Genomic DNA, 13,255 nt, shown 5'->3' with positions numbered 1-13,255 from the left:
ATATTGAAGATGAATACCATTTCCTTATGATATGTCCATCTTATAATGAAGAAAGGAAAAGACTGATGATTACATGTAAGAAGGAAATAACACTACCTGGAACAAGTAGAGAAATATTTTATGTACTTCTGTCATGTCCTGACTCTGTATCTGTCTACCTAGGCCAATTCATATATAATGCTATGCAAAAGAGAAGCCGTGCCATAACGTGAAATATATCACGCCATTATCTTATGTATCGAGTAATGATGCTAGGGTAGTGCACTAGTATAGATAGTCCGTAGTTGTTAATATTCCATGTTATTTGCCGTACATTGTACCTGATGCAATTGTTGTGCAATAAACTTGACTTGACTTGACTATCATCTAGGGGCTACTTACTAGCCATGTAAAATTTCTTAGGATACAATACTTAATTCTAAAGAAGATATGCGGCATTTTGTAAAGTACGATTTCCGAGGAACAGCGTTACCAACAGGGTGATCAAACGTAATTTGTGGGCATGTCCAGCAAAGGTAAAATCACTTGCAAATACACGTCTCTAGTAAGACCAAACCTTGAATATGCTGCAACAGTTTGGGATCCATACACAAAGAAGGATAAAGATAAACTGGAGAGGGTGCAGAACCAAGCTGCCAGATTCTGCACAAACAACTATCACAGGGGTGCTAGTGTCACTAAAATGAAAACAGATCTGCAATGGATGTCACTTGAATACAGCAGAACAACGTCCAGACTTTGCATGATTTACAAAATGACTAACAAACTTGTGGACTGATAAGTATCTAATGCCAGCTCCGAACAGGACTAGCAATAGTCATGCTTTTAAGTACCAGAGTTATCAGCCAAGGATTTATGTGTTAAAAAATTCGTACTTTCCGAGAACCATAGTAGAATGGAACTCGTTGTCATCAAGTACTGTAGGAGCATCTTCACTAAGTAACTTTAAAGAACTGTTGCAGTCAAACATGCAAAGACTAGGTGTAACAGACCGTTCGGTGTAATATAACCAGCTGCTGCCTGCAAAGCTGGTGTGTTACGCCTAATGGCGGTTGTACCGGCTATACAGATACAGATACCGATACCAGATACAGATACCAGCAATACCGCTAATGTCGCTGCTGCACAAAACAATGAGTGAGGGCAAGCTTTGTGTATCAAGTTCGCCTCGCAGCAAAAATTACTATGACAGCCATTCAAATACGACGATAAGGACACTTCCAAATGTGATCGCGGTGTGATTTAATCAATCTTGAGTATTTTTGAATCATTAAAAGAGAGAGAAGGGCCATATATAGAGTTCCGTCTTGAGAGGGAGGGCTGGCCAATGGAACTATGGTTCTAACTTATTTCTCCCAGCGCTGTCACCCCCAAGTGGTAACAGACAGTGTTTCCTACCCTGTAATTTTTTGGAAGTTAGGGAAGTAAGCTCCTTGACGGTTCTACAGTTTCGAACAGTTTGTTCGCGAACGTTCAAACGTGTTCGAACTAACTGCTCTTGTGACCAGAACACGGAAGTACAACTGATGCTATTCGTCGCGAGACTACATGCACGAGCATGACTTAGAGAAAAGTATAATGATCATCGGAAATCTGCCTTCAGCGGACAAAGTGCGCAATTTGGTGTTCAAACAAAGCAACAGTAGCCTATCGCCCATGGTCTAATGTCATCTTAACAATATACTAGTAACAGAGCAAAATTCATACACAACTGCCGTTGGTCATGTCAATCATAATGCCCGGCATCAATTCCAAAATTTCAATTCTATCTCCTGTGTGTTAGTGTCTATAACTTCTATATCCATTGATTAATTCTTAAGTTTACATTAACTTGTTTCATTAAAGCCACGGTCACACGTTCAGGTTCTTCCCACGACTGTGCTCCCGACCACTCCCAACCAAGGTCGGTGCTGGGTTGGGAGTAGCCTGAAATACATCCTATCCTACATTTGTAGCTTAAGTTCAGTCCTCTAAACGCATCTAAGCAGAACATGACTTTCCACAAAATTAACAGTTGACTGGCACAGGCAACCTAGCTGACCAACTCCCAACCACAAATGACCTTGCTCAAGACTACTGTGAATACATTCGAGTTTGCGGTGGTTTGATGTTCACGTTTTTTGCAGCGACCTCTTTAAACCACCAAGAAAATACTCAATCTGTCTTTTGCTTGCCTACAACCTTGTTTCAACTGCAAACTAAAATCCACCCCAAACACTCAATTATCTCCCTACTGCTAAATCAAATCACCACAAACTTAAATGCATTTAGAGTTACTCCCAACCATGAAGTAGGAGGCCCGGGGGTCATGGTTGGTTTTGTGTGACAGGGGCTTAGAAGAGGCCAAACTACAAAGTCCACCCACCCTGTGCACCATGGCTTCCGTCCATGACCTGGACCTGGATGAGTTGACCCTTCTGAAGACTGTCCGAATAGTGTGGACGAACACGTCACACTCCAACACATTCACCAGACCGCTGAACTCCTTACTCAGGGCAGGCATCTCTGGGGGAGGGCAGGCTGGAGGAACAGTACATAACCACTCATTCACAATATATTAGAAGTGCTATGGTAATGATCTTACAACAGACACATCTTCACCTCCGTGTATGGAGGTATTGTTTTCGTGTGTCTGTATGTGTGGGCAGTGTTGGGTTTCTATAGTAGTTATGAATCAACCGTTGTTCCTGTTTGTCTGTCTGTATACGTATTGTGTGGCAGGATTCCATAGTACTTATTTTAGCAGTTATTCCGAACAGGACCGGCCGTTTGAACATCGCAGTTATTTCCATATGTCAGGCACGTCTTACCACAGAGTAACAGCAAATGGGCAGTTTCAATTAAGACTGACAGGAAGTGAAGGTCTAAAAAAGTCCCAGAGTAAGGGGAGTGACAGGAAGTGGCAGATCCTACCAGTACTTTCTCCTTCTTGCTTTTTCCTCTTCAACTGAGCTTCTTCTGACTGTTGGGAGAAACCAGAAACAGAGTCACTTTGCCACCCTCTTTGTACTGTCAGATTGCCCCTGTACTTATACTTTGTACTCTTTACACATTGTATCATACACTGATCATTTCAAATACTGGCTGGGTAACAAGCATCAGTGAAGTTTGAAAATGCAATGATTATAGATTGACTAAAAGTAGTTTTGGTTCTATCTTAGAATATACAGTCAAAGACAAAATTATTCATACAATTATTCTAAATCCGTTTATTTTTAAAATTTAGTTGTAAATCAAGAACAATAATTTGGTTTGCTTTCATTTGCAAAACTATGACTGTGAACTTAAACAAGAAAGGGATGAAGATGATTTGGGACTTACATGTAGCTGTTTTTCTAAACATGAATGAAATACCTCTGAACCATGTCATTTCACAAATACTCATATACATACCAATGGTTCTAACTACCACCAGGAGTTTAAAGAAGAACATCACTGTCACATAACAAAATGAAAATAATTGAAAAGTTATAACTAATGCTGTTGTTAACTGCAGAATACTTGCCTTGGACTGGTCAGCCCTGGTGTAGTGGTAGAAGAATGGGTTGTAGTCCTTGTAGAATTCTGGTTTCAGTTCATACCGGCCCATACCAGTCACACCCGGTTTCCTACAGAAATAGAAGGATAGCGCATCCCACATCATTCATGAGGTACCTCATCATGGTACAGATTGAAAGGATGTCTTTTTCTTCCAAACGTTGTAGATTATTCTAACTCTGCAACCTAAAAATATTTAAGAAATCAAACAATTGATGATATCATTAATGTGTTAATTTAGGTACCTCTGCTATCAAAGATTTCTAGATCTAACACAATAGTTACTCCATTGTTTTTAAGCGATTTTCCTATTACATAGTATTAGGAAAAACATTGTATACATGTAAAACAAATGTACTGAACATTGTGTCCACAGCCCCAACCTCCAATTGCAAAACAAAACAAACAAATGGAAACATTTGGCGGACACGCAGCCACTCTCTCATTGGTCGAACAGAAAATTGCCATTCTCTAATTGGTTGCACTGCTAATTGTGATGGGCAGTCAGGATTGGTCTACATGTACTGTCATCGGCTTATTGAATATTGGCATGAAATGATACATGTATTTGCAACAGAAACAACCTCAACTGGTTGTGTAAAAGTTGTAGTAAACATCAAAATAAAATGGGAAAAACATTCTTGCACAAATTTCCACTGGGCTAAATCATACTGGACCATGATGAATCAAACACTGTTTCAGTAGTTTTACGCTCACCAAATTAGAAAACACAAACATTGAAATTTGAGAGAAACTTTTTGTTACTTACTTGAATGAGGCGACCGTGTGCACCACATCTTCCAAACCAGTTTCATAATTATTCTGAAAAACAGTTCCCCAAAGTAACACATTGACTTACTTGAAAGTGGACACATCGGCAATGACTGCCTCCATGCCAGTCTCATGCTTATGCTGAAAGTCACAGGTAAATCATGGACAAAAACCTTACACCTAGAAAACTGACTTACGCTTAGGTCCCAATTGCCCGGTAGTTGTCGGGCTGTTTTTTTCACTTTCAGGCGTGACCCCTATGTGACCCCGTGGGACACCCTGCGGCTGCCGGGCTAGTTTTTGGCCACGGACAGGGCCCTGAATTATTTCAACTCAGACTTAAAATCAACGGGCCTGGTAACAAATAGACACCATGAGCTAATCGTGCGAACACCAGGACTACATGTACATCCCCAACGGGCACTGTCACAATTGGCACCTAAGCAAAATCTGTACAAGAACTGAGTCAACAGTTCCTCTTATACAATTACTGGCAAAGAATAATTTTTCGAAATTAAATGTAGTCCTATGTATGAATATCACGACAGAATGGATACTACAAATAAAGTGAAGGTATTATCATTCAAGCATAACGTAGGAATCAATAAATGGTAGCTAAGCACAACTATTATTACTAGCTGTGAACATACAGTTAACAACAACATTTAGTAAATGTGATGCTTGTGGTGTTTTTTTTTTTCAAGAATAAAATGTAGTACAGTGGAATTTGGACTATGAACTTTAAACCATGAAATTTTACACAAACACCAGTGTAATTTGCACCAGTTGGTGTGGATCAAAATCACTTTTCACGTATCAAATTCAATGAAAAGTTACAAGGGGTTTTGTTGTTAACTGCATGTGATGGTTAGTGAGTTGAAGAACCACCATCAACATTGATCTGCCGAATTACATAAATCTGCTACTTTGAAAAACAGTGTGTTTGAGAGATCTCTACAGCCGCATCCCCAGGTATGCACCACGGATATAAAAGAGTGCATTATACAGGGGGACATTGGGTTGAAGATCTGGTTGGACGTAACTTTTCAGGGTGGCGGAATCATGTACATGTACCCTGGTGGAATTATGTTACTGGTAGTAGATGTTATACTTACATTCTCAGGCAGGGCCTTGGAGAGATCACTATGTGCCATGGGGCTGATACACAACTGGTGGATCACCTCCCTCTTCACCATGTCCTCTGAACTCACCTGTCCAATACCTGGCACATACCTCTCACCTGGACATGGATACATACAACACACCTGAGTCAGATTCCCTAAACATGTACACCTGTACAATACTGCAAATGTTCGCGGTGGTTTTATGTTCGCGGTTTTCGTGGCGTCTGTTTCTACGAACTTAAAAGCACTGCAAACATTTTTGTCCAATACTGTAGCAGTCTGTGAATATAGCGCTGCCGCAAATTTAAAACCACCGCGAACACCCCATTTTTGCCTTAGCGCGAAATAAAAACCACACGAACTTTAATGCATTTACAGTACCTGGCACATACCTCTCACTTGGACATGGTTACATACAACACACCTAAGCTAGATACATGTACATGTACAGTAAAAAGAAGGTAAAGGTAGTCCCATAGGCTTTTTGAGGCCTTAGCAGTGGGTTGTTGGGAAAGGCACTTAACACGACTTTCCTCACTTCACTCAGGTGTAAATGAGTACCTAGCTCATCTAGGGTTAGGGACGTCCCTCGGATAGGTCCTGAGTTTGGGGAGAGTCACACCCTGTGCACGTAAAAGAACCCACCACGCCTTTTGAAAAAGAGTAGGGGCATGCCCCGGTGTGCGATGGTCCAAATCCTTCTGTCTGGAGTTAGTGATTCACCACAAATCACCCGGATGGAGGCCTGGCGAACCTCTGTCTCGTATCAGCCAGTGATAGGGAAAAGTCAGTGAGTGGGAAAAGTCGTTTCAAGTGCCTTTCCCAAGGGTACAACATCTAGCTAGGAACGTCAACATGAAAATAGAGCCTGAGCGCATTGATATATATTTAGCAAGGTGCTAGCTTTCTTCCCAGATTTCTGTTTCTATCTTGACTGCTTGATAAATTTTTACATTGAAATGACAGAGAACCAAGGAAATATATTAGCATGGCCTAAAACAGTCTGACAACATAGTTTTACATGCACTTACCAAGGAGGTTATAACCTCCTTGCACTTACCAATGATTATGATCAGGAAGTTGAGAAACTCTTCCACCAAACTATTGGTAAACCTCAGAAGATCCTATAAGGGAAAGGAAGAAAGTCAGCTTACTAAAAATGGTGAGTTTCTGACATTCATTCAAACCTGTACAAGAGGCCACCTCTACATAAGGACCACCTGGCCCATGTGACCACTTACTGGTGGTCCTTTCGATAATGTTTCCCATTGACAAAAGCATTAAAAATCCTGTTGATAGTGACCACCTGTCCACATAGGCCAGATTTTACTGGTCAGTAATATTATTATTACTAGTATCTTTAAGTCCTCTGAGTGGTCTTCCAAATGGGCAGTTTTGACTGTACTATCTTCTACCTTATATATTGTAAAAAGTTTACAACTTCATTCATGATTACTGGACTAAGTATTTTTACAGCCAAAAATAGTTTCCATCGTGCATCGGGTATGTATCATACAGTAATTCCTTTACATCTGTTAAGATTTGGTGTCAGTAGTTGTCTTGTAGCCAGACCTCCATTAGCCATTACCTCCTTCATACTACAAATTTATCTTTTCACAGGGACTTAGATTCGAAGTAGGGGGGAAAGGAGGTGTTCCCTTTCAAGACATTTTCAAAAATCTTTTTTCAAAAATATTTCAAGATCTACAGCATCATGTACTAAGCAACGTCAGCATGACACAACCTAGTACGTTCTGCACTCACATCTGTAGCAGAACTGCCTTTCTCAGTCACGTCCCTGTAAGAAATGAAAAGAAGAAAATTCCTTGAAGACAGCTGTACAGTTTTGATATGAAAAGAATTTCCACAGAAAGAAAACACAAACTTTTAGTAACAATATGCACAACAACAACAGACAACACTTAGGCCTAGGAAAAAAATGCTGTGTTTCCGATTACAGTTCTGAAAGTCGGTAGGTAGGGATTCCCTTTTTTTTGTCTTATTTCTGCTAAGATCATCTAACAAATACAGGTTTAGAATGTAAAAATCAAATGCATCGGGACACTGGTATTCTTAGCATGATATCGTAGATATACAGATATAAATAAGCAAATTCGTAGATTCGAGTACGCATGTGCAGTGTCAAAAGTGATGGCCATTGTCTTGATTTGCATAATAATGCCCAGACAGGTTTTGTTTACATCTCAGGGGCCTTCACTTGAGTACTTGAATCTACGAATGGGCTTATTGTTCAATTTTTTAAACCCTTAACAGAGTGTGAAATACAGACAGGAAGTCCGTTTTGAATTATATCACAGACTCAGATCGAAAATTATATGTCCCTTGCGGGCCTTGCCCATGGTCGACCCAAAAAAAGGTAGGGCCGACAGTTTTTTTTTGCTTGGCTCGGACGGATAACCGGAAACAAAATATTTTTTTTCCTAGCCCTTATGAGAGGAAAACAAAGAAGAGGCAGAAATGAACCAATCAGATGAAGTTGAGAGGTCAGGGGCTTAACGTTACCTCCTTCGACCATAAAAGAATAACCGAATAAAGTCATCAAAGTCTCCCCTAGACGGGACAGAGACAGAAGACACAGGGATATCAGCAATCATCATATTTTACTTTTTGTAGAAAAAAATACCATTCAAGATGCAGCACTAATGACAAACAAGACAATACTTCGACAAAATTGCACACGAAGATGACACAGAAAAATTCACATACTCAATCCAGTTCATCAGCTCAAACTTGTTGAGGAGTGCTATGAGGAACTGGTTGGGATCCATCTGTGCACAGGCAACCTGCAGACAAGGACAACAGATTTGAACATTAGCATGAAAGTTCATCTGACAACATTTCACTTGTTCACAGCAATTGGGAGAGCAAGTTGGAGAGCAGTTTATTTCTTTACATTACTCACAAGATTTCTACTTAGAGTTTTAGTGTCCGTCAAAACCAGTTCAACCAATTGGACAAATGAGAGAGTGACTGCAGTCTGTGAAATGTTTGCTTTTTTTAGCTTTTTTTCTTGCATTTATTCAAAGATATATTTTAACCGAGGTGGGATGTGGCCATGGGATCAGTCTATATTGTACATGTCCTGTTTTGACAGAAAAAAATTAATACTAAATGTGCTATAAGAGCCAATAATACATACTCTAAAACATTACTTAGTTACAGATGTTCTGCAGTACAAAATACCTCAACTACATTTTGAGAAATAAAAACTTGCTGCCAACTGTGGACAGGTTTGCATATTAGTGTCGGAGGGAAATTGAAAGTAGGTGTCATTAAGAACTATTTAAGCTACGCTTTCATATTTTCTAATTATTCACAGCATTAGTGTTGATGTTGGTCTGAGTCAGTGACTTCTTTGTAAGAGTCTGGCAGAATTTCTTTAGTATTAAGCAACTTGGTGGTACTGAAGTACCAACTAGTGATCCATGATGGTACTGCAGCCTTGGAACTGTCTGGCCTATACCTAGGACAGAAATAAGAACTTGCCTGCAGCATGATGATATCCTTATCCTGCATCTCTGACCGACATCTGACATTGTGGTAGTAGTACACCTGGGAAAAAAATTAAAAGTGTCAAGTACCTGACAAAGCTATAATTGTATCTTATCTTAATGAATACTTATTTAAGGTGTAGGGGTAATATGTATGACATCAATATTGATATGAAGAAAATATATAAGGCTGTTTTGATGTTAAACTACTGACCATTCTTGTTTTCTGCCATTCCATCTTCCTTCTGTACTCAAGAACCATACCTTCCCTTAGTATCAAAGAACTATCCCTGTCCTTAGAACTGGAGAACTATCCATGTCCCTGGTACTGAAGAACTATCCATGTCCCTGGTACTGAAAAACTATTCATGTCCCTAGTACTGAAGAACCATCCCTGTCCTTATTTGAAGAACCATCAGTGTCCCTGGTACTGAAGAACCATCCCTGTCCCTAGTACTGAAGAACTATCCCTGTCGCTAGTACTGAAGAACCATCCCTATCCTTAATACTGAATAACTATCCCTGTCCCTAAGTACTGAATAACTACCTCTTTCCCTAGTACTGAAGAACCATCAGTGTCCCTGGTACTGAAGAACCATCCCTGTCCCTAGTACTGAAGAACCATCCCTGCCCTTGGCACTGAAGAACCATCCCTGTCCCTAGCACTGAAGAACCATCCCTATCCTTGGCACTGAAGAACCATCCCTGTTCTTGGCACTGAAGAACCATCTCTGTCCTTGGCACTGAAGAACCATCCCTGTCCTTTGCACTGAAGAACCATCCCTGTCCTTGGTACTGAAGAACCATCCCTGTCCCTAGGACTGAAGAACCATCCCTGTCCTTGGCACTGAAGAACCATCCCTGTCCTTGGCACTGAAGAACCATCCCTGTCCTTGGCACTGAAGAACCATCCCTGTCCTTGGCACTGAAGAACCATCCCTGTCCTTGGCACTGAAGAACCATCCCTGTCCCTGAAGAACCATCCCTGTCCTTGGCACTGAAGAACCATCCCTGTCCCTAGGACTGAAGAACCATCCCTGTCCCTGGTACTAAAGGATCATCAGGACATACAGTAATTCTTGTTTCTTTCACTGTAACTTTATGGTCACTGTTTTCATGGTAACCTCTGTACAGTGAACTTATCATCACCGTGAAAAAAGCTGTTATCATTTATGAACCTTTACACATCTGCTCTGTTTACTTGTATTACAATATTGCTTTTGCTACCAGTAAAGCAACAGGATGTCTTTTCCTTACCTGGTGAAACAGTGAGTACCCGTTCCTCTTCCACATCTCAGCATGCACCTGTGCTATCATGACTAGGGTCTTCAGGGGCTGCTCCAGTAGATCCATAGCAATGGGGGGTTGCTGACAACAGAAAGTACAGGATATTACGAGAAATACTAGGGCCTAGGAAAATTAATGTTTTGTTTCCGATTAGGGATATGAAAAGTTATGGTTGGTACGTAGGGATCCTGTCTTCTTTTTTTTCTTTTCTTTTATAGATTCCAGCTGAAGTGATCCAACAAAAACTGTTTAACAATGTGAAACTGAAAAACATCGAGGTACCGGTATTGGTATTTTCAACATCATAATGATTTGTTAAGGAAATAAAGCAAAACTGACTGAAAGTTCATTCTCTGTCTCTTATCACTGTCGTCTCAAAGTTAAAATAAAATAAAATAAAATGTTCAAAGTGCATACACACACAAACACAAATACACACAACAAGGCACACATCACACATACACACACACATATATCACCAATAGTAAAGAATTTATAAGATCCATGTGTGCATTGAATGAAGTCTTATTAAATGATTTTTGTGGAATGGTTACCAGGGGTCCGTAGAGTTCTGGAGAGTTGAAGGTGAGGCCATATTTCCCCAGCTGGAGGTACAACCCTGAGGGAACAAAAATGCAGTTGAGATTGGGGCCATCTCATGGCTAGCACTACAAACCACACATTACTGTAAATTGATTTATTTTTGCAGGGAATTGATTTTGCTACTGAAGGGAAAGTGACACTAGTGAGGTAGCCTGCCTTCTTAGATACAAGAAGAAAATACTTCTTGGCTGTGATACCATGTTTTGTTGCTTCAATTTATGTTATAACATCTATGGTCTCTATTTAAAAAAATTAGGTTTCTTTTTTTTTGCCCACTTTTCATCTTGTTTTTCTGTGTGCTCTTGCATTAGATTAAGAGTCTGCAGAGGATGTCATCCCTGAAATTTAGAAGCGTACCTGCCAGCAGTCTGCAGATGGGGAGATGGATACTGACAGGCTCCCTGGACACTGTGTAGTCCACAACTATGGCCTCCTGATCACAAACTGTGGAGAATCACACATGGGTTTAGCGACTGGTACAAGTACTTCAAAACAATTGAACTACTTATAATGACTAAAAAACTAATCAAATTAAGTATCAACTACTAATACTAAGTATCTAATACCAGCACTAGAAATATTCATGCCTTCAAATATCAGAGTAATCAATCCAGAATTGACGTGTTCAAACTTTCCTATTGTAGAGTGGAACTCGTTGCCACCAAGTACTGTAGGGCATCCTCACTAGATAGCCTTGAACAACGCTTGCAGTTAGATTGCAAAGTTAGGCGTGACAGGTTGTTCAGTGTAACTGTTCCCGTGCAGAGTGTATGCAGAGCTGGTGTGTTACACCAAAGGGTGATTATACTGGCTATACGGATTCAGACAGATACAGAACTGTGTTACTGTTATGTAATGTCATGTTATGTAATATCTAGATTAACATTAACCTAAGAGTAGATTAAGTTCTCTGACAAAATTTAGGTCACAATTGAAGTCGAGAAACATCCAAAAGGTATCTTAACATGCAGGAATGGGCCAGCTTGTAAAACTTGCAAACAACACAAATAAACATGAATTTTGTCTAATCTAATTTGATGAAAGCTTTCTTATATGTACAGGGAAATCTGTTTCAGATTCTACAAAGTACCTACTGTACATTGCACATCCGTCTATTTTCAAAGGGACTTAATTTTTGTGGTAGGAAAGGAAAGTAGGCTTTCGCAGAGTTTTCAGTTCATGGTTGAAACAACTCTGTAGTTCAGTTGTAATACATTAAAAAAGCGTTGTCATGAATTTTCCAACTGCGGAAATAATACCCCTGCGAACATTTGAAGATTTACAGTATACCAGTACATCTTATAATTATCGTTAGTACACATGTATGTGTTCTTCACAAGCTCACCTCTTCTCTTGCACTTCTTGACTGTGTCTAATTGACTAATTTCCAGCAGGGCTTTCACAGCAATCCTGAAAGCATCTATCAGAACCATTTTCTGAAAGGAACAATAAGACAGGTGAGAAAGTATAGCTACACTGGAACTGAGAAGTGATTAAGAAATGAATGGCTTCCTTTACATTAGGATATCTTCCCTCTCTTTAGGACTGGAGAACCATCCCTGTCCATAACATAAGGCACTCTCTCAGTCTCTGGCACTGAAAAGCCACCCGTCACTGGTACTAAATAACTATCTCTGCTCCTGGTACTGAAGAAAAGAATTGTCCCTGTCCCTGGTACTGAATAATCATCCCTACTCTAGAACTGAAAGGACATCCTTGTCCCTGGTACTGAAGAACTTTCTCTGCGCCTGGTATTGAAGAACTATCCCTTGTACTGGAGAACTATCCCTTGTACTGAAGAACCATCCCTGGTACTGAAGAACCATCCCTGGTACTGGAGAACCAGCACTGTCCCTGGTACTGAAGAACCATACCTGTCCCTGGTGCTGAAGAACTATACCTGTCCCTGGTTCTGAGGAACCACCCCTGTCCCTAATACTGAAGAACCATCCCTGGTACTGGAGAACCAGCACTGTCCCTGGTACTGAAGAACCATACCTGTCCCTGGTACTGAAGAACTATACCTGTACCTGGTACTGAAGAACCATCCCTGTCCCTAATACTGAAGAACCATCCCTGGTACTGAAGAATCATCCCTGGTACTGAAGAACCATCCCTGTCTCTGGTACTGGAGAATCATTCCTGGTACTTAAGAACCATCCCTGCCCCTAGTTCTAAAGATCCATCACTGTCCCTGGGACTGAAAAACAATCCCTGTCCCTGGTACTGAAAAACGATCCCTTTCCCTGGTATTGACAAACCTTCCCTGTCTCTGGTACTTAAGAACTAACCCTTCCCCTTTCCTACATGCATGCCTGTTGCTCCTATAAGGCAACACACACACACATGCACATGCACATCCTGATAATGACAGGAAGTGAAATAAACTTTGATAACCTACTCCGGGACATTTCTGGGACC

At 40.5% G+C, this 13,255-nt stretch overlaps 1 protein-coding gene across 1 annotated transcript in view; it reads right to left on the bottom strand.

The window, feature by feature from the left end:
• The window catches only part of LOC136432233 (E3 ubiquitin-protein ligase UBR2-like), a 141,016-nt gene that overhangs the window by 49,070 nt on the left and 78,691 nt on the right, over positions 1–13,255 (bottom strand). The window contains exons 18-31 of the mRNA XM_066423300.1: positions 12,180–12,270; positions 11,192–11,278; positions 10,786–10,850; positions 10,202–10,312; positions 8,940–9,005; positions 8,160–8,236; positions 7,956–8,003; positions 7,197–7,230; positions 6,493–6,556; positions 5,424–5,548; positions 4,397–4,449; positions 3,502–3,608; positions 2,914–2,958; positions 2,366–2,520 (exon numbers count right to left, since the gene is read on the bottom strand). Coding sequence (XP_066279397.1) covers positions 2,366–2,520; positions 2,914–2,958; positions 3,502–3,608; positions 4,397–4,449; positions 5,424–5,548; positions 6,493–6,556; positions 7,197–7,230; positions 7,956–8,003; positions 8,160–8,236; positions 8,940–9,005; positions 10,202–10,312; positions 10,786–10,850; positions 11,192–11,278; positions 12,180–12,270 — 1,128 coding nt within the window. The remainder of the gene's footprint in view (positions 1–2,365; positions 2,521–2,913; positions 2,959–3,501; positions 3,609–4,396; positions 4,450–5,423; positions 5,549–6,492; positions 6,557–7,196; positions 7,231–7,955; positions 8,004–8,159; positions 8,237–8,939; positions 9,006–10,201; positions 10,313–10,785; positions 10,851–11,191; positions 11,279–12,179; positions 12,271–13,255) is intronic.

Source organism: Branchiostoma lanceolatum, chromosome 4 (genome assembly GCF_035083965.1).
Source record: "Branchiostoma lanceolatum isolate klBraLanc5 chromosome 4, klBraLanc5.hap2, whole genome shotgun sequence".
Taxonomy (NCBI): domain Eukaryota; kingdom Metazoa; phylum Chordata; class Leptocardii; order Amphioxiformes; family Branchiostomatidae; genus Branchiostoma; species Branchiostoma lanceolatum.
Note: the sequence above shows the minus strand (reverse complement) of the source record. Positions and strands in the feature narration are given on the sequence as shown.